At 40.4% G+C, this 22,298-nt stretch overlaps 1 protein-coding gene across 2 annotated transcripts in view; it reads left to right on the top strand.

The window, feature by feature from the left end:
* Nucleotides 1-4,388: 4,388 nt before the first annotated feature.
* LGMN (legumain) overlaps nt 4,389-22,298 on the top strand; it is a 25,213-nt gene continuing 7,303 nt past the window's right edge. Inside the window, exons 1-7 of one of the 2 annotated variants that reach the window (XM_048947872.1) lie at nt 4,389-4,547; nt 9,308-9,463; nt 16,523-16,620; nt 17,486-17,567; nt 18,492-18,577; nt 20,933-21,008; nt 21,424-21,486. In XM_048947872.1, coding sequence (XP_048803829.1) covers nt 9,326-9,463; nt 16,523-16,620; nt 17,486-17,567; nt 18,492-18,577; nt 20,933-21,008; nt 21,424-21,486 — 543 coding nt within the window. In that variant the 5' untranslated portion in view covers nt 4,389-4,547; nt 9,308-9,325. The remainder of the gene's footprint in view (nt 4,548-9,307; nt 9,464-16,522; nt 16,621-17,485; nt 17,568-18,491; nt 18,578-20,932; nt 21,009-21,423; nt 21,487-22,298) is intronic. The other variant, XM_048947871.1, reaches the window with a different exon arrangement.

Genomic DNA, 22,298 nt, shown 5'->3' with positions numbered 1-22,298 from the left:
TTTCACAGACTTCAGTGGATATTTTACATGAAATGAAAATGCCAGAACTAGGACTACATATTGCAGTAAATAATAGCATTAAGCTTACAGCTGGTCATTACCATACTCAACAGTTTTTAAATCAGCACTGTCTATTTGGAAGCCTGCTGTCAGCAAGGATATGTTAGCAACTTTTTAACCTCTAGTCTTCTTTCCTTTTTACCTCCCTCATGCTTGTTTTCTCTGGTACACATTGTTGTTCTTTTGAATTTCCTGGTCATGAGGCTATCACCTCACACCTACTTTATTCTATTCTAAATGCTTGCTTTTTTTCTTTTCCCCCAAACAATCCAATTAACACATGGCTACTGAGGTAGAAAGGTAAATCAGCTGCAGAAAAAGATGTGTAAAGGGGTACAATTAGTTTCTGTGTTTTCTGCAGGATATAAGTTCTGCTTATCACAAGAAAATGTTTTCCAGTCTCTAATCTACACATACCTGTTGCATTTTAAGACTACTATTTCTTATTGTCTCCTGGAGATGTGAAAATATTATCTTCCTCATGTTATGTGTCAGAAGCATGTTACAGTGGCTCTCCTGGACCTATGCTTGTCTATACTAGCAGGTCTTTCAATGCCCCAGGTCTTCCAATGTTTTCTTGTAAATGATCCTTCTGAAACCTCTATTTGCTCTTCTCTATGCAACAGTGCACTTAATTATTTATTGACACAATGTACACAAAACCTCATCAGCACCCACTTAAGGTCCACTGCTTCACTGTTTTCGGTGATGATGTCTCAAGCCTTTCCCCTCCACCTGGCAACCTATTCCCAAAGAAAATACAGGAAAACAGTACTTTGAACGCACTGACAAATTTATTTAAATCTGTCACAGTGGTTGAAGAAAGCAAATGTGAAGTACAGGGATTAGGTTTCCTCTCAATCCCTCTCTGTGTTTATGTTCCCACAGTGATGTATGTGAAATAAACTGCTGAATCCCTCTGGCTCCTTGACTTACTTAATCTCGGTTTATCTCCATGATGACACACTTGCCATCATCTTTCTTTCTTTCAGAACTAAGATTGCTTCATGTAAGTCTCTTAGAACATTCCTCCCAAAATGAAGACAACATGTGTTTGTTTTTTTCTTGATAGCTAAGATTGCCTCCTTGTTCATCTGCTGGTTTTGCTAAAATGCAATTAAGTTTTCACTCTTTTCAAACATCTGGGTTAACTGTGATGATTGCTTTTACAAGTCAGCTAGTCATGCACCTCCGCCAGTCTGTCAAATTTAATACGATTGATGGAGAAGATTTTGAAAGACCAGTCTCATAGAATCACAGAATGGCCAGGGTTGGAAAGGACCTCAAGGATCATGAATCTCCAACCCCCCTGCCACATGCAGGGCCACCAACCTCCACGTTAAATGCTAAACCAGGCTGCCCAAGGCCCCATCCAGCCTGGCCTTGAACACCTCCAAGGACGGGGCATCCACAACCTTTCTGGGCAGCCTGTTCCAGTACCTCACCACTCTCTGGGGTACCTCACCACTCTCTGGGAAGAGAGTCTCAGCACATTGTTTCCTTAACCGTAAATGTCTCTCACTCCATATCTTACACACTAGCTATTTTTTTCCTGATTTTCTTTTTCTGCCACTACATTCTTTGTAGTTTGTAAAATTAATAAAATATCCTCAAAATATCCTCACTTTCTTGCTTTTTTTCCAGATTCTCCCGTATGGGATACATTCAAAAATGTCTGGTGTCAATTTTTGCAAGAAATAAAAAACTTTCCTTAAAAAATTCCAGAAAGAATTTATGAGATGCAGTCTTTCAGGCATATTCTGGTTCATTAGTTGTTATTTAATCTAAGAATCACATGCTTACATTCACTTACTGGTGTGCACCCTGTGCATCTGGCTCACTGATACGTGACCTACGTGTGCTCCATTCACCAGTACAGTCCATTTCGTCCCAGCTAAAACTGCCTTAATTATTCATTAAAAAGTAAATTCTCAATCTATTCAGATGCTGTTAAAGGAGAACATATGCAGCCCAGAGTGGTTTACTGCACCACGTTTTTATAAATGTATTTTGAAGTGGATTAAAAGCAAAACCAATGATTGTTCAGTCCAGCTTTTGTCAGCTGTAATGCTAGCAGCTAGCATCAATACACAGGTTGGCACATCTCCAGACTTCTGACAGAAATCTGGAAAACTTCTTTTGGGGAAAGCTGTGCTTTCCAGGCATTACTATTACCATGCCAGCTATTTAAACCAGCCTTCTGCAAAAATGCAGGCTGTAGGAAAAAATCCCATCGGAGCACTCCGAGCAAAACAGAATCAGAGCTGTACTACCCTCAGTGACTGTGCAGCAGCCTTGTGGTCTGCAGGACTTTCCATCCGTGGTTGGTTAAAATCTCAATGTCAAGAAAGCACCCACCTTATCTGCAGTTTTTTAAGTTTCATATGTGGGATTTTGTTGTACTCATTTGGTCAACACTTTCAGAATTTGCTAGCATCTCAGTTCTTATTTGTGTTGTGTGGCTTTGGCAGGTTGGTTGGAGTACGTTCAAGAGAGTCACAGTCTTGTTATGAGACATAATGGTGAAGGCTACTTTTGCTTTCTAGAGCTGTCAGAGCAAGAGGAAAAAAGTTTCATAAATATGTTTTGTTTTTACTGATGTAAATGCTTTTCTCTTTCCAAAATTTTGCATGTATGTTTGTTCATACAGCAATAAAATGCTTGTGTGACCAACGATCTCTACTTCTTTCTTTCTCTTCCTTTTTTCTTTCCTTCCTTTCTTCATTTCCTTCCTTCCCTCCTTTTTCCCTCCCTCCCTTCCTCCCTTCCTTCTTTTATTCTTCTTTTTCTCTTCTCTTCACTTCGCTTCTATCTATGGCAGCAGTGGCAGTAGGAATAGTGCTGGATTCCTCTTGCAGGAGACCTGGGCACTTCTTTTTTACCCCAATTGCACCTTAATCTCTCAGCTTGCTTCAGATCACATGCCCAGCAACACCATCCATATCTTTCCTAATCAATGCAAGGCAGCTTGTTAACTTGCTGTTTAACACCACCAGAGAAACAAACACACTTGGAAGTAAAAAATCTAAATATCACTCTAATGTCTTTAATACATCTGCTAAGTTTAGCCAAGATGCAGGATTCCTGCAGTGATCCTACCTATTATTTTTCAAAACAAAAAGTATCCTGTTGATGCTTAATGAGTGTAGAATCCAGAGACAGTGATTTGGCAACAATATCACTTGACTTTTCAAAAATGATGGCTGGTCCAAGGTATGCTCACCTCTCATAGCCCAGCTGTGATAAACTTCAAAACAAACACCTTTGCACTTGGATGTGTTGAGGGACATGGTTTAGTGAGAACTGTTGGTGATGGATGGATGGTTGGACTGGGTGATCTTGTGGGTCTTTTCCAACCTTGGTGATTCTATGATTCTATGATGGGCCAGCAATGCTTTTAACTGATGCAGACAGCTTTTAGGACCAGAGAATGACACTCCAAGCACAAGAACAACCATGTGGTTACTAAACTCAAATTAGACAGGGGGGAAAGAGAGGTTTAGGGTTGTTGGATACACAGCAGGATGGCTTTTGTCAGTTCAGAGGCCACCTCTGAGCCATCCCAAACCACAGCAGTGTGACTTGTCAGGCAGCCACATCTCTGGGACACACTTTTAGACATGTACTGATGATTAACCAGCACTGATCTTTCACAATGATTATCATAAGCAGAGCTGAAATGGGCAGATAACGCAAGTGGCAAACTCAGAGCAAAACCATGAGTTTTGGCAGACATTCAGAACCATGGTTGGTTGAAAACAAATTGTGAACTTGTTTCAGTTTTTTAAATGATACTTGACAGGTAAGACAGAAGCAGGTGTGTTCCTGTTGGTGTGGTTAACTGGACAAAAAGCAGGTTTCTTTTTCCTTTCAAGAAGGATTTCTTTCATTAAAGATGGTGGAAACTTTACAGCAGTGCTTCTCAGCCTTTTTATTTTCGCAGCAAAAACCAAAAACCAATAATCACGGTTAAAACAAACCACCAAAACAACAACAAAATACCTCCCACCTCTCAGCGACGGTACATGCCAATTTCTGAACCGCACGTGAGCCACTCGTGAGGCAAAGCAGTGGCTTTGCGTGAGGTCAGGCACAGACTGCTGCAAGAAGCCTGTGCTGTGCAGGCCAACTTGCACAAAATACTCGAGATTGATGCTGAGACATCAGTTTCTTGCTCAGTTTCACGGGTGACCTTTTAACGCGCTCCTCCTGCCCGCCCTAAACCTCCAGTCCCCGTCCCGCCCCAAAGCAAACGGCGGACTACAACTCCCACCGTGCTTTGCGCGCAATGCCTCGCGGCCTTTAGAGCGTGGCGGGGCGCGGTGCATGCCGGGACACGTAGTGCAGCCGGCCGCCGGTTCGGCCGCTCCTCCGCGCGGCGATTGGACAGGCCCGGTCTGTGCTCGCAGCGGCCCGCGGTCGTATCGGCCCGCACGGCGCCCGGCGCAATCACAGCGCTCGCGACGGCTTCGGAGCAGCGCGGTAAGGTGGGCCCGGGGCGCGCCGTCGCGGTGCGGGCGGGGGTGGCCGGGAGGGGAGCGCGACGCGGGGCCGGCGGTGGCGGGCCCGGAGCGCAGGAGTTAATTAAGCTAAATAGTCGCGCCGCCTGAATTTCTTTCCATGCGCGCTCCAAGCGTTTCCATGTTTGCTGGGCAGAAATGTTCATCCTCATCTGAGTTATTCCTCCCCGCCCCCCTCCACAGAGCCATGCAGGGTGATAATTAGCGAGCATTCGGGCGTCGTCTCTGCGCTGTTTTTTCTGCCTGCAATGTGACTCCTGAGGTACCGTCGGGATGCGCCGAGACTTTACTTTAGTCAGAGGTGGAAGAGAAAGGCAGAGGCCGTATTAGTGTCTGTTATTTCCGAAGTACCCAAAGAAAGCCTCTACAAAGGCTGTAGGAGGCTCAGGGCTCCCTTGTGCTGGCTCTGCCCTGAGAACAAGGAACCCGCGATGGATTTAAAATTACCTCGATAGTGCATTTAAAAGTGTTTAAAATCGTTCTGAGTGAACATAATGATGAATTGTGCTTTCACACTAACATTGACTTCCACATCTCCTGGAGCTACGTTAAGCTTTTACTGCAAGCATCAGTCCTTATCAAATTAAGCTGTTTCATTAAGTATTTACTCGTGGCCCTTGTAAACAGCTGCATTGCAACAGAGCCCCTCATCTCTGTCTCCTTCAGAATGTGGTTTATCGAGGCTGCGGTCGCAAGGACTTCTGCTTTTTGCTATAGAGGTGTGTACAGAAAAGCAGACCCGTTCTGCAGGGCTCGGCCACGGTCGCGATGCTGTACCAGGCAGCAGTAGGGATGCTGCTGCCCAGCGCTGTGATCGCTGCCCATTAGGAGGGTTGTCGTGTCGTGTGTTTTGTGGGAATCAGCACCGAGTATCATGGCAGGCGGTGTGCAGGCATGGTGCCGGGATAGCTATTGGGACTCCATTCTGAAAACTAGAAGGCACTTCTGAAAAATAAAGGTCGTAAGTGCGCGGCCTGGAGGGAAGAAAATGAGGTAGAGTAAGATTTCCAAGAATGGGCACGATCAGCTGGTAAGCCAAGGCTGATATTTTTTATCTCGGCAATTACTCTTAATTCATATGAAGGGAGGATGCCTTGATGGTTTCTGTTCATACAGCTCTGAGTGGCTGTGCTTGAGTTTTTTGGAGTTCAAGTGACTGAATGTCGACATCACTGTAATTTCCCGTGGAAAATGCTTTCCCCAACACAGATTGCTTTCCTTAGTGTTACCTGGTATCTGAGATTTTTGGTTTAGTGGAGCTTTCCTAAGGAAAGGCGGGGCAGACACAGAAGGAGCAGGCTGCTGGCCAGAGGAGTGGCTCTGGCAGATGGCGTAAACTCCCATCTCTCAGCAGGTCGGAGGTGTGCAGTGGAAAATGGCTACAGGAGCTTGGGAAGAGAATACAGGAGCTGGGCAGATTGCTCTGGCAAGAGCTGCCTGGCCCCTGCCTGGCTGCTTACAGGGGTGAGCAAACTGCGTGCTGTGGTTCTGTGTGTGTGCAGGGTCGCGTGCTGTGTCTGTGAGGTGCCTTTTTCCTGACATGGTCTCCAAAGCAAAGTTAGCTCTTCTATTAGAAAAAAACAGGAAGGGCTGATGAAATCATCCCCTGTTGTGTGAGGGTCAGCCAGAGCTCTAAAATGATTTTATGAGTTTTCAGTTCTTCCGTGCACTGGTTGTGTTTGTTCTGTAGAGCAAGACTCGTGCTCTCTGTGTGTTGGGGATGGCACGTGATGTGTTTTATTCCTTGCTCTCAGAAAAAGCTGTTTACTCACCTATCTATGGTAAGCTGGTCAGATGGATCCTAAATGTGGCCTGAAGGCATGACATGTGATGGGAGCTTTCTCTGCTAGACTCTGGGTCAAACACTCTTACAACACCCCAGAATGCAACCCTTCAAGTTGCTGCCTGAGCAGTCAAAGGCGTTCTTTAAAACAAGCAGAAATATGTACTTATTTTATTCTGGTATTTGGAAACAAGCAATGAAAGACCTGTTCCCGCTGCACATGTGTTTAATGGTTAAGCCAATTTTAAAAGCTGCTCAGAGAACCTTGGGGAACTGAGCTTTTATTAATTGTGGCTTATTAGGGCACAAGGCATGTCTGTGCTTTTTGGTTTTCCTTTCTGATGTTCATTTGATTTAATTATAGTAGAGGAAAAAGATAAGTGGGATTATATGTCATTAGAGAATATAAAAGATGAATTTTGTCAATTCTGAATAACCTGTAATGAAACATGTGGCTTTCTAATAACATAGTGCAAACCCTTCCTGGCTTCTTTTTTCCTTCACTTCTGTATCATTTATGATTTTGTCTCAGCAGAGATGGGAAATTGCAGGGTCCATGTACCTGTACCACATGGAGGGACAGTCTGAAGGGCTTGCTAACTCGGTCTTCATTCATTCCTGGTCTGGCCATGGCTCCTGTGCCGTGGCAGTGGCTTTTCCATGCACTTGATGTGCTGTACCCTGAATTAGCCATCCTGCTGTGTTGCCCAGGGACCAGCTGGCAGCAGCGTAGCTTCTATTGATACATAATGAATTTGAGTTAATGATTTACATCTCTAAGAATTTACAAGCATCACGTGAAATGATCTCCAGTAAAAATTCAAACCATTTATTTCCTCTTTGTATTTTTTCCTGTACGTATGAGTGATTTTAGCTGGAGAAATGAGTTGTACTTTAATTAACATGGAAAAGGTTTCTTCACATGAAACAGATACTAAACTTTGAACGATTTGCATGAAACTTGGCTATGGATTCTAAAGTCAAACTCAGTTAAGATTTCAAAGTAGACGGTCTAAAATGTGTTGATTTTTCTTCTGCTGTCCAGTGTTTCACCAGTTAGGTATCCCTGAAACCGAATAATGGGAGGGAATAGGTATGTTATTCCATGGCACATATTGGTATTTGACAAAAGTTTTGCACAACTTAATCACAGCTGTGCTACAAGTAAGCGTAGGCTGCTTTTGTTGATATTGCCTTGTGAACACAGTGCCTCTTCAAGGCAGTTGTTAGTATGCTGCTTGTGTTGATCATCTGAAGAAGTGACAAGATAGACAAGGCAGAGACGGAATGCAGGGCTGCCTGTCACTGGCAACACCACAACAAGAACTTAAAACTGCAGCTCAGCATGAGAGATCACAGCCGTCTCTCAAACAGCAGAAAACCATTGCTTATTCCTTAATGCATTCTAGCTGCTCAGGTATCTAATAGCTCAGTAGTCTGTTATTAGTTTTCCTGTATTGTTCTTGCTCCAAAATCTTGTGCTTACAGGCAGTGCCAGGAGTGGTTTACTGCAGAAAGATAAGTGTCCTAGCTGAAGGTGAGTTTTTGAAGAAGCAGTGTCACAGCACTTTATGTTTGGTTCTGTCTTTCCCTCTGTTCTGGAGCTCACTGGTGTGGTAATAACTCTTCTTGAAGAAACCAGTGTGCTAACATGACTTCCTTCACTTTGTGCTAGCTCCATTAAAAAGGGAAAAAGAAAAAAAGCCCAAAAACCTCTTTCAAAAACATTTATAATTTTTCTTTCCTGTAACTGCCTGCATGACCTAGCCGAGAAGATCTAGTCTTAGAAATACCCATACAGTGTTGTGCTATGAGTACTCACCATACATGACCTAGTCGCAAGTCGGTTCTGTTTGTTTCAGCCTAGGTTGGGAGTGCGGGAGTTCTGGCCATGTGGAACTGAGACCAACATAGATGCTTGTCAGCTCTTTGGCATAGTGGCAGCTATGACATTATACCTTCTGATCATGCAGTGTGCTGTGGGAGTTTCCAATTTTATCCCAAAGAAAGCTATGCTAAGTAGACTGCTTACTGTACCTCTCAGATATGTATCAATGGAGATCAGCCTCCAAAATATTTTTTTTTTACTGCACCAGTGTAAAATCCCCCTCCAAGAGCATGCAGCTCTTCTCAGGCTCTTTTTTTCTGAATTCGTGTTCATGGTCTCAGACCTTATTCTGTCTCTGTGCAGCTTGTGCAAACACTTAAACACTGTGTGAAACAGATGAAAGTACCTCTCTTTCATGTGGTACGGGTTTGCTCTCTACCAGCATAGGCTGCACGAGTAGCACAAGGTTCTCATGGCCTGTGCTTCCCAGCAGCCCCAGCTGCATTGCATGCAGATCCCCTCACTGGCTCTGTGGGCACAGAGGGCTCTTATGGGGCTCTGACCTTGCAGCTCCTGGGCAATGCTCCACATCTGTACATCTTTGTGCCTGCATCACCAGGGGTTGAACTTGATGATAATGGGCTCATTGTCAGCAGGTGGAACCAGAGAGATACCCGAGGAGAGACCAAGAGAACAGTGTTACTCTGAGGAAGTTTTGTGTGAAATATTTGACAATGATACTTGTTCTGTATTTGAAAACTTATTCACTGCCAGTTACTACAAAACAAAACAACCAGAGGGAGCTGAAAGACTTGGTTGTCCTGCTCAGAACTGCTTTCAGTTAGAAAGCAGTTTTCAGAACTGCTTTCATTTGAAAGCTGACTGAAAAGTATTGTAACTAGTAGCAGCTTGGTGCTAAGGGAAGATATGACTAGAAATTGTACAGTGGGTTGAACAGTCTTTAGAATACAAAAACAGTCTACAAGCAAGAAGGGCTTCTTGTTGTGATACTGCTGGCATTTACTTTGTTTTAGCTTACTTTTTTTTGGCTTATGTCCTCTGATCTACTTCTTTCAAACTTCTTCATTAAGGATTTTTTCTCCTTCCCATCTGCAGAATAAATAAAGAAGAAAGATGATATTGGAAGCGGTTGTGCTGCTAGGCTGCACTCTGGGAATCAGCACGTTCCCCCTGGAAGAACCTGAAGATGGAGGCAAGCACTGGGTGGTGATTGTTGCAGGTTCCAATGGCTGGTACAACTACCGCCACCAGGTAAGGAGCCGCATGCTGACACCACTCTCCACAAAATGCCTGCTCTGGGACTCGCAAGGAGATGGCAGTCTGTCTAGACTAGTTCAGACTCAGGTCATTTGGGCAAGTGCTTCTGCTTCTGGGCTTCCAGGAGCATGTGGAGTATTGTGAAAGAATAGAACAAGATTCATGCACAGCCTGGCCTTGTCTTCTTATTCTCACCCAATAATTACCCTTCATTTTTCCTCTTAGGGAGTCTTTTTGTTTACAACTTCATCCAGCCTTTCGCCCTTTCAAAAGCTGTCATTAGCAGTAGGAGCAGTGTTCTTCTTCTAATCATGCTTCTGGGTCTTGGGAGACCTGTATCATTTAGACTAAATATTTTATTACCACGCTAGAAGGTCTGACTCCAACTTGAAGTGATGTCTAGAATTAAACTTTAGTTTTGAGAGACATGCATGTTTCTGTCTGTTATTCTTACAAGCTTACATTATTAAAAAAAAATCTTCCTTTCTCCTCGGCAATTGAAAAACTCAGCTAAAGCTGTATGTACACATTATGTTTTCTGGGGTTTTGTATACTGGAAGACAGGGGTTCTTTTAAGCTTTTTGCTAGCTGTATTCTGCATGGTCTCCTATTTATGCTGCCACAAGAAAAATACAGTGCTCTGAGGTGCAGGGCTGAAAGAGGAGAAAAGGAAACAGGAACTGCTGTGTTGTCACCACTGGCGTGAGGGCGAGTGTCAGAACAGACGAGACTGTGACTTAACTGTAATTAATTAAATTCAGGACTTTTGTAACTAGTGGTCAGGAGACTACAGCATTTTTTCCCTTTGGGGAATTCTTGGGCAATCCCTTAAACAGATTCATCTTCACTTAAACATAGTCCTTGCTCAAAATGGAATGCTTTTTTGCTTCTCTGGAGAACATAGCCCATTTTATTCTGACTTATGTATACATTTGTATGTTTTTAGCTGTTAGAAAAATATTTTACTAGACTGTTGCTGGTTTTGACATACCAGCAAACCAGCATTTTAGAATTTAGGCTGCATTAAGTAGATGGGGTACGTCTATCAAACTGACTTTCTGAACTCAAAACTTGTTCATTTTTAAAACTTGATTATTTTTAATGCTGCTGCCTGTACAAACTAGACAGACCTTATCTTGTCAATTTGTTGCAGTCGGGAAAGAATCAAGTCTTCTGTGTGTTGCATGCACTAGGCTTTATGTTTATGCCTCTCTTCCCTTTCAGCTTGCAATCAGTTTGCTGCTTTCAGTGCAATGATGAGATTAAAGCTAAGTGAACCAGCCTGACAACGTTGTTGCATTTGAGGAAGAACCTGTTAGAGACAAACGCTGTCTTAAGGCTTGGACAAACTGGTTTTGGGGGTTTGTGCCAGCTTGTTGCACTGTAACAATCGCTTGATAACCAGAGGTGGAATTACATGTGATGAGATTTTGAAAAGTCAAAATTCCTATGGAAAACAATTACAAAAATACAAGCATTGTGCTTAATCACTACCGTTCTTGGCATGTCTAAATGTAACATTATTCCGAGTTAGGTTGTGGTTGCTGGCATTGCTGTGTAACCGGTCTCTCTGGCTCTCTTCCACTAAGAGGAATTAATACTGCAACATTCAGTTTTTAAATAAAATTTCTTTTTAAAGCTTTGGTTCATGATAATTCCTTTTCTACTGTTGATCAGGCATAGAGCTTTTAATCTTTCTGTTGGTAGGTCTTCAGTAGTAAGTTTATCTGCCGGATATAAGGGAGTAATGAAGAACACAAGATGCCCACCCAAGTGTTTGTGTCTGATGATAAGACAGATTTTCACATTTACATTTCAAGTGTGGTCGCACTTAACAGACAGTTAAGTACCTTTTCAACTTTCAAGTACTGTCTGCTAAGTAACCTTTTCAAGGCCAGAAAACTAAGAACAAGGAATGTCAACTAACTGCAAAGTATCCGCGGTGTCAGGTACTGCATTTAAATCCTAGAAATGTCTGTATTTTAACCTCTCCTTTCGCTTCAGGAATAGTGCTAGCATTTGGGGAAAAAAGGAAATGAGTCCACTGCTAGCCATCCTGTCAAAGTTATGAAATCAATATTATAAATTTGTGTGCAGGATCCTTCAGAATGGAATTGAGCTCTCACTTGTCTGTTCTCAATGAGACAGTATTACCTCTAGTTTGTTACAAAAGATTTAATTCCCACAGGACGCAGGCTGTCAGAAACCTCTACCGTCTTGTCTAGCTGCCTCTCAGTCTACCTCCACGGAGGAAAGATGTACACTGGGACACCCAGTAGCTAACTCGTGGGAAATGCACTGTGTACGTGCTGCTAAGTGTAATTCAAGTGTATCAAACATTTAAGAAAGCTTAATCCCGGTGAAACTAGCTGAGCAATAGACTGACTTTCAGAAGAGTTGTAAAGAAGAGACAGGGCGCTAACAGAGACTTCAGGAGTCATTACAGACTTTTAGAAATGTTATGCAGGCTGATTGCCATGCTTTGCATATGTCAGTGCTCCCTTATTTCCAACTGTGGACGCAGAAGTGCTGTGCTGAATGGCTTGCTCATCAAGTGCATTGGAACCATGAATAGGACTTGAACTTCCAGCTGTGTGCTTCACTTCATCCATCATGGAAATTGTTCCATGGTGAGCCTACAGTTTTCAGTAGAATAATACTAACAGAAACTAAGCTGTGCTCTAGGAGTGCAGATTTAATTCTTTGTCATTCTTCTTTCCAAAGGAGAAATTACAGAAGAAAATAAATTGTGCTTTAATGCACTTTCCTCCCACTGTCACCTTACTTCCTCAGAACCTCCCTGAAAATCTGTAGATGTGAATCTTCCTGCAAGTAGTCACTCAGTGTGCCAGTTGCTCATTACCAGTTAGGGTGCTATTTCCTAAGTGCCCCTTGTATATCCCTTTGTAACCTGAGACCAGGCAAACACATGCCTGGGTTTTGGTTGCCCTGTTCAGCAGTTTGGGGTACAGTTAATAAATAAGGCCGTGTGTTTGTATTGCACCTAATGTTTTTGTTGCTTTGTATTCTGTCCATACACAGAAGTCTGTCTGCTCTTTGTTGCCTTCCACAGTACGTAGCTGGTAGCAGAAGTTGTTCCTTTGACTATGCAAACATAAAAGGAAGGAGCAAAGGTCATCAAACACATCTCTGACATCATGCCTGAAAGTCTGTAGGGAACTTAGTCTGTACAGACCGTCAGTATCAAGTTTGTAAAGACTGCAGACTCTGTGAACTGTGAGTTTGCACCTGCAACCTCAGTGAATCCGAAACTTCTAAGACTTCAGCTGTCAGGATCCACTCTAAGTGGTGCAAACCTCAAATGTAGGCAAATAAAGGAGAAAAACCCACATCTGTACTTGAGATTCAGACCTTACGGGCACTTGTTTTCTCTCTGATGCCTGAAGTGAGATGGCTACCACATCAAGATGATCTAAACTTTTCTCTTGCAGTTATCTAATCAAGTTCCTAAGAAAAATGTTAAATGTTTTGAATAGTGCTCAGCCCAATGTGGTAGGCTTATTGTCATTGCAAGACTAACCTATATGTAGCCTGGTGCTTGGTGCTTCTCCATTCTTCAGCAGTTTTACTGATATCTTAGCATTTTTTAGTAGAGTTGCTTGGTCATTGGAAGTACTATCCATGTACTCCTCTCTGCTCCTCAGCAGTTATTCTGACTGCTGCGACTGTGCCCGCAACTCCAACCTAAAGCTAGTTTCACAAGCAGATCAAGAAAACAGGCCATTGCTTTCTGGATACTCCAAAAGCCATAAATGAACATTATCACATTATTACATTGAACATTATTACAACACTGCAGTGTCGAGTCTTACTAAAGGTGGAACATACACCAGAGGAGAAATCTGAACATTAAAATGCTGAAAGTTCTTAATAGAGCTGTAGTTTTTGACTGATTGATTGATGCATGCTTCATCAGAAAGGAAATGAAACATGGCTGACATTTCAGACATAGTCTTCTGCCATGCTTATACGTTAAGAGTTCATTCTTTCTTTGGCCGTAGAATTTCCCTGTACTTTTGGCAGGAGCAGTGCCATTTTGCAGGGAAGCTGACACTTTGTTACACGTGCTTTTTAGCCATGAGGCTGGAAGTCATAAGACTAGAAGTGTCTAATTGCAGGGAAGTCCATTTTTTTTTTTTTTTTTTCCATCTAGGAAATATTTGTGTGTACATACCACAAAACAACTTGATTTTTCCAAAAAGAAAAAAAAAAGCAGGCAACTCGAAAGCTGTGTTAACTTGAATGTTTAAACAGCTCTGTGACAAAGGAGTAAGGCTGGTTGGTGTTTCTTGTTTTCACCCCAGGAGAGAAAGGAGATTCCACCTGACTGGCGTGCTTTCAAAATGCAGGAGTTAATTATTTAAGTGGATTTAAGCTCAGATATTCCTTAGGAATTTGCTCAGGTGGCAACAGGCTTAGACTTAACATGGGGATACAAAGTCTGAACCATCCCATTAACAGTTTCCATTACAGCTGACACCTGTGCACTGTTGAGCAGTAGCCCCTGTATAATTGGACTTTCTCATCTTTGCCCTTCAGAACAGAGCCATCCCTATCCACACCAAATCATGATCACAAAAACATGACTTGATTTAAGTGATAATTTTATGCAGTAAATGTTCATAGAATTCATATCAAGTACTAAATCAACAAGAATGATACCAACAAAGGAACTTGGAACAATTTTAGCTATCTCTTTTAAAGTAGTTTACATGTTTAGCTATGCTACAAAAATACTTGTGTAAGAAGCAAAGCTCAAGCAACAGTACTTACTCAAGCACTTACTGATAACAGGAAATACTGTAGATTCACAAAAGCCTCCCTATTCTAGCAGCAGACTGTTTCTATTCTGGTTTTATAGAGGTTGTTTTTCAGTATATGGGAGGGAAGAAGAAGTGCATGTGATCAACATCAAAGGTGGCTGGTCTGGTCAACTAACTATGCACACAAAAATATTTCCTCAAAATTGTTCTACTTAAGGGAGTTTTAGTAGCAAAACATGGTTTTGCTACAATAGCCTATGTTGGTGATATCACAGTATTACCAGTAGACATACTTTCTCATAGCAAAAGGCTTAAAAGGTGGGGCAAAAATCCAAACAGGCATAAATTAAGGTTGATGGGATTTGATCAGATTGGTCTGTTTCCACCTACACTAAATAATTTGACCTACTTCAAGTTACCATCAAGATACATGTAAGACAGGATACATTAAGCAAACAGTCAATGAATCAGAATGAAGAGCAGACAAAAAAAAAGCTGATAGCATGCAATTACAAAGCTGAACTAATTTGAGGTACTTCGGTATTGATTTAAAGCACCTCAGAAAGTCTCAACAGGCCAACCATATTGCCTACAGACACTTGTTGGTTGAATGTGTTGATATTTTATCACTATAACATGCCTAAGCATTTCCTTGTGTTGCTTGACTGTAGCTGTGTCTATCAGCCTAGCAGAAGACATGTACTGCGTCTCAAGGGTGAGAGATCTGTGACCCATCTATTCATCAGTTTGTGTACAGATGCTTGATTAGTGTTTTCTACTATTTTTGCCTGGGTTGCTTCTGAAAACCAAATACCTGTTTAGTCAAGTCTGCAGTCAGCTGTTTTGCATTGTGTGTAGTACCATTTATAACTTTGGATAACCTGTGTCTTTGGCTTGATGTAGCAACAGCTCCCATAATGCTGTTCAAGGAACTGAAGAACTGTAAACTGTAGAGGTAGATTGAGATAGGAGGGAGAGAACCTACCCTAACTTGTGTTGTAGGAAGTAAAACTGCTTTAGTAGGGATAGTTTAACACTCAGAGTTAGTCATATGGAAAGATATTCCTCTGAGAGAGTTCATTGGCATTGAATTTGACTCTCCCTTCATAGTCTTGCTCAACTACCCTCTGTTTTCAGCCATGCAAAATGAAAGTGACAGGATTTTACAGTCCTTCAGATGAAACTAGTAGAACTCAGTAATGCATCTAAGTAAACTAAACTAAACGGAGGTCCACTTAAGCCATTTTAGTTTGGTGTGTAAAATAATTAAATGAGTTTAGCAGAAATAAGTTTTAAAGCTTGTTTCTGGCTTGCATGGGAAGTTAAAATTTTTTTAGGTGAGATTTCTCCTGTTAAATCTGCACATTTTTTTTTTGCATCTGACAGGTTATAGTTCTGGAGTTAAAATGCAGTTGCTAATAAACCATTCAATTATTCACAGACTGCAAGTCTAAAAAAAAAACCAAACAATTATGTTCTGATAGAACTTCATACTTTACTGTAATATTGTTTCAATGAGTACTGTTATTTCTCTGCCATCAAAAAGTGGTTCTGTAAAAAACAAATCTGCTTATTCATATCCTGCATGAGTCAGGAAAAGGGCCTGAATAGAAATTCTGTAGTTTATGTTTCTGTGGAAATCCTTGCCCTGAATATACTTTAGTGTTACTTTACCAGAAATATATAATTAAGAAGGAATTATTGGTTAATCAAAATTCTCACTTAGTAAAACAAAATTTAAGAAAAAAGTCTTTGCAGAGTTGATATTAGTAAGCTATACTTGTTTGAGCCAAGGAGCTTTTGCTGCTTAGTCATGCAGGCTTGTTGCTGAACTAATTGAAATTGGTGGAAATCCAATCTTCCTCTGCTTAGTGCACTTTGGATCTGTCTGTCTGTGGGCAAGTTTTTGCACTTAGATTTCCTTGCACAACACGGAACGTTGCTGAGTTCCTTTTGTTAAACTTTGTTATCTTTATTAATTTGCAAGGAACTTCTAGATTGTGTTTGAATACAAATTGTAAACTGGAGAGATTTTAATCCTAGTCTTAATTATTTCTACAACTGTTCCTAATAAGAGAAAGACAATTCTGGATTACATCTGTGCATTTCAGTCTTCTAGCAACCCTCAATCTCTTATATTGTAAAAGAAAATACTAGGATAGAGTTTCTTTTGAACAATAGCTTGGTCTTTGGTCCACAAAGCTATTTTTCCTGTTCTCAAGCGTGAAGTCTCCATTAAAGCTAATAATGAAAACGTACATTTTTACAGGCAGATGTATGCCACGCATACCAGATCGTACACCGAAATGGAATTCCAGATGAACAGATAATTGTCATGATGTATGATGACATTGCTGATAATGACGAGTAAGTAGTGAACGTGCACTGGCAACAAGCTGTTTTATACAAATATGCCATAGTCATTAATGTATTTTGAGTTTGGAGTAGTTTTGTAAGAAGAGCTGTTAAGACGGCCTGAGATACATAGAGAAGTAGAGAAGTTTTATCCGTCAGCACTGTAAATTTGCTTTGGGATATGCAGAGGAGCTTTTCTAAGCATTGCTCCACATCTCAACCTCTGTTATGGCACTGAGGACTTTAGAGCTCCTTATAATTTCTTCACTGTTACAAAAGCAAGGGGTCTTACCTCCCAGACATAACAGTTTACAGCAGATAACCTAAAAGCACACATATAGGGAATCTCAACATCTTTTCATAAAAAGCCTATGAGTCACATATCAAATGGACTAATCTCCAGAAAGTGCACTGAACAGAGAAACGTACATGACCCGTCCTTGATCACTGTCTATATCATTGTTCTCTATGTGAAACTGTTCGCTTATACAGCCTCTATTTGTGAGACAACTTCAGCAGAAGTCAGCAGGCATGGCATGCATAGCAGAGCAGAGAATAAAAGGAATTAAAGGAAGGAGTGCAAGTGGGAGATAATAGTATAACAGACCACCTACCTATATGCTCAGGTTAATCTACACGATCTTTGGTAGGATACTTCAAGTACTCTGAGTCTAAGGACACCTACAATGAACATGTGAAGTAACTGAAATGTAAATGCCTTTGTATTCTGTGATCACTTAACAATACATGGTGCTACTGTTCATAGCTCAAAGGCAAGGTGGCCAGTCAGGACATTTTAAATTGTTTCCTCATCGTCATGTGGTTCTTGTAAGGCACATTACTAATTCTTTGTATTTATATTGCTTTAAACTTTCAGAAATCCAACAAAAGGCATTGTCATCAATAGACCTAATGGAACAGATGTGTACGCTGGAGTGCCCAAGGACTATACAAAAGAGGTAGGAATGAAACATGATTTCAGGGAAACTGTTCAGCTTTAACCAGTGTTGTCAGCTTATTCACCTGCATGGTTTGGCATGAAGCTCACTGTTCATAAGATGAATGTAAACACTAGATGCTTGGAGGCAAAGTAGTGGTCATAAAAGTAAATCCTCACATTGTCCTGCATACAAAAATGTTTAAACTCAATCTGAAGAACAGCTGTGCAAGTCTGTTTCATTAAATCAGAAGTGTAATGCAGTTACTTGGTGATTTTGTGATTTGGTATTTGAGTGAGTCATCAGTGGCTAATATGGTCAACACATGCAACCCTGCAGTTGGGGAGTTAGGTTCAAGACTGGAAACTGCCATTGAAGCTAAAATTATAGTAAATTTCTTTGGGGATTTTTTAAAATTCCAGATGATACTAATATATAGTTAAAAAATTAGATACAGAAATAATTTTGTCAGTGTAATGCAATGGCAAGGACTTGGATGTAGGGCTGAAGAGATGGATGAAAGTTGGCAAAGGCGGGGTCTTTTAATTTGGCTTTACCTCCAAAACATAAATCTCAAGAAACTATAACCATTGAGCTCCATAGTAGCAGTAAGACTATTTTATCCCTGGAAATCTAAGTAGGAACCAAGACAGGGAATTCCAATGATAGCTATACAGAATGAATAGATCCTCACTCTAATACGAGACCACATTTTGAATTTGGCTTGCATTCTTCTTTTAAACTGCTGAAGTATCAGAAAGCAAATTACTTTCAGAATACAAACAATACAGGAAACTGAGTAAATGTTGTTCTTGAATATCAATGGCCAGCTAAACTTGCCACCCACACATGAGTTATGGTTTTCAGAAGCCATCTTACTAAATACAGATTTTGTTGATTTTTTCTTTTTTAAAATGTTTAATTTAAATCCTCTTACATTCTTAGGATGTTACTCCAAAGAATTTCCTTGCTGTTCTCAGAGGGGATGCAGAAGCAGTAAAGGGGGTGGGATCAGGAAAAGTATTGAAAAGGTAAGAGAAACTTTATTTAGAAAATAATTGCATGCATGTTGCACATCCGTACTGATTTCAAAAAAAGAAGAGGGTAAACTAGAGCTGACATTTTACTGGTAGAGAGTCCAGTATAGATGAGGGTGTAAAAATTCTTGAAAACAGTGTTAATTGTATTAAGGTGTATATGTCAGTTAAACTGTTATTTGTTATTATTATTTTTTTCCTGTTTTGGAAGGAGATCTATAAAAATAGAATTCTATTAAGGTTTGGAGACCTTAGAGGGCTTGGTTTGACATACACTGACAGTTTTATAAGTGAAGTGGTAAGAGATGGCAATCAGTGGTAGTGGGGAGATAGGTTCAGCAGCTCATCAGCTGAAAGAACTGCATGCTTAATCCCAGCCTTGGCAGATGCAGATATATTTAGGCTTTGAATGTAATGAAATAGAATTATGGTTTATATTTAATGCAGAAAGTCTTTGAGGCTGAAAAAGTAGCATAGCCTTACATATTAATGGATTTGTAGCTTAAAAGTGTTGGTTGACTTAGTTGCACAAATATGGCTTAAGTTTGGCAATATTCTAATATATGAGCAATAATAAAAGTCTAGAATGGCCAAGTAGAATATCTGTAATTAATGAGTGTAGTTTATAAAGGTTTATAGAACTATGTTGATTCAGTAAGCAAGCAATCTATTTGAGGGCCTAATTGGAAGACCTCTTAAGAAGATGCAAGATGAATAAATTATGCCAGGTATCTACAGAGTGAAATATGATGCCTATTTTCTGAGGTGTATAATATTTCTGACTCAGTACTGCTAGTGATATTTTTCATATTTTTCATTTTTCTATGTATTGTAATTCTTGTAAAAAAAAATAATTAAAATTTACCTATTCAAAGAAGTAACCTAGTTAAATAAAAATTGTGTAAGTGCCTGTCTCCATCCAACAGTTCATTTTACAGACTAAGAAATGAAATAGAAGAGTCGTTTTCCAGCATTGGGAAGAAAAAAAACAGTGAAGGAGCAGGACAATATTTGAATAATCTACTGCTCTCAGTTGTTTATATTCCCTCCTAAAGAAGCAAGATAGAAAATAATGTATGCAGGTCATATAGGTAAAAAGTTAAGAAATTGCTGCACAGGTACTAGATTGTTCTTTTCTAGTAGTTGCAATGAACCAAGCAATGAATGTAAAGCATTCTTTAGCCTATTAAAAAAGTGTACTTCAGAACACACTTCACTTGTAAAATCTTGAAGTCACATAAAGGAGCGGCTGTGCAGAGGGCCAAGGACACTTAGCTACTCGGGAGGACAGCTTGAACCCTGATAAAAACAAAATAAAACAAACCAGAAAATGGCCAAGAGTGGCAGACAAATATGTCCCAGCCCCTTTTTTGTTAGGCTTTGTTGTGTGAATTTCAGTCAGTGCCCTCACTTCTGCTTTTGGGTGGGACAAGAACTCAATTATTTTTTCTGCTCACAATTCTTATAGAGTGCTTTCCAGGTTGTTCCCTAAGACAACAGGTTGTTGGCCAGGCAGAAAGCTGGCTTGGGGACTCCTTCCAATCTGTTTATACAATTTATTTGAAATTGTCCCTGAACACAAATCCCTGTGGAGATCTGACTGTTAGAGCAACACCTTTGCATCAGCCAAATGTTATCTATTTGATTTAGAGAGCAGTAAAATCTGCTCCAACCTTCAGGGAATCATCACTCATGAGCATACAATGTTATAGAATCATAGAATTGCAAGGTTGGAAACGACCTGCAAGATCATCTAGTCCAACCACGTTCAACCAAATGTGGTGCCACACAGTACAAGGAACCTACCTAGCATAAAGAGTGAGTCTGTGTATAGATCAGCTCTTCGTGAGACGTGGACTGGTACTGATTTGGCTATGTATAGCTGTACAGATCAAAACAAGGTAGTACATAAACATACAGAGGATCTTATTAAAAAACATGTTGTGGTTTATGACACATCACAGGTGCCTCGCTATAATGTAATTACAAAAGGAATCCATTTTTACCAGAATGCTGCAAATCTCCACAGTATAACAGATTTCTAAGATTGGCAAAACAGTTGTACTCCTACCAGCTGCCATCTGCAGCCTAACTAGCAATAGTCCCCATGCTTGAGGGACTAACAATCTATACTGGATCTTATTTCTCTTACAGACACCCATCTTTTCTCAAAAGCACTCACAGTAGCATGCTTTGGAAGGAAAAGTTACTACCAAGAGCATGAGGTGTTTCAGATGCTTTATTTTCAAATGTTGGCATGCCTTGGTATTGAGCAGCAGGCGATGCTTGTTGTAGTAAAGATTAGGTTAGAGCGATTAAAAATAATTTCTTTCAATTTTCTCTTTACAGTGGTCCCAAAGATCATGTATTTGTTTATTTCACTGACCATGGAGCTCCAGGGCTTCTAGCTTTTCCTGATGATGATGTAAGCATTTGGGGGGGGATTACTTTGGAGTTTGTCATAAAAAAAAAAAAAAAAACCCTATCTTTTTAATGACATACTCTAATACTAAGTAATACATCCAAAACTCTAAAATATTCAATGCACTGCCATATTAAGGACTGCAGGGAGAAAAGGAGCGATGTTCTTTTCATCGTCCCTGTTTTTGTTTCACATAGTTGGGACTTGCTTTCTAGTGCAGTACATGAATCATGTATCATTTAACACCATTAACGATCTTTTCCAGTGGTAAATACTAGAACATTGTGTTTCAGATGTCCAAAACACTGGATATGTTAAAGGTGAAGTGATACACGTATTCATAACAGTTGTTCCTAATATATGACTTGTGAGTCTTTTGAACATCAGTGATTTTAACAGAAGCCTTCTTATTTTACAGCTTCACGTGAAGGACTTAAACAAGACCATTTGGTACATGTATCATCACAAAAAGTACCAAAAGGTAAACAAGCATGTTAGAAGTTGTATGATTAAAAGAACTGCTGCTATGGAAGAGAGCTGTTTGTCTTCACTTGCAGAGTAATTTAAAGCACAAAGAAGTTGGTGCCACATAATAAGATCTGGATTAGAATTTATAATTTACAGGTCTGATCCTCTACACATTTTCCCTTTCCATCTTTTCTAGATGTTTGCAATTGATGCAGCACAGATACAGACTAGACTCTTTATAACGTATAAATGTAACCAACGGGAAAAACAACATTTGTAACTATCACTCCCTTATAATGCATACTTGGCTCTTTCTTCCTGTGCTTTTTTCACTTCAGACTACACTATTCCTACAGGAATAATCATACGTGTCTTGTTTTTCTCTAACAGTTATTAATATGGTTGAAAAGGCTGCACCTCTTATCAGAGAATTCTGTGCATTTACTTCATTACAAGCAGTTGTAAACAGAAAGACTAGTCTTTAGCATCTAACAGTAGCTTTTTATTTTTAAAGCTGGTTATTCTATCTGTAGAATAGTTGGGGGTATTTAGGAACACATACATGGTCATAGGTTCCAGATATACTACCTGCATTAGTGGTACACTGCTAGCCCTAAGGGTTGACTTGTGTTTGATATGTGCTTTGTATGTTAGCCACTAGATCCCTTTGGATTCTATAGAGCTTGATTGCATCTTTCCATTATGATTGTTTCCTTTTTCCACATAGTTTAGTTCTCCCCCCCCCAAAAAAGAAAAAAAATGATCTATTTTTTGTTTTATTTTGTAATGTTACAAGTAGGTTTTGATCCAGGATTATCAGTTCAG

This window comes from Lagopus muta, chromosome 6 (genome assembly GCF_023343835.1).
Source record: "Lagopus muta isolate bLagMut1 chromosome 6, bLagMut1 primary, whole genome shotgun sequence".
Lineage (NCBI taxonomy): Eukaryota > Metazoa > Chordata > Aves > Galliformes > Phasianidae > Lagopus > Lagopus muta.
The sequence above is the reverse complement of the archived record's forward strand: the minus strand, read 5'-3'. Positions and strand labels throughout refer to the sequence as shown.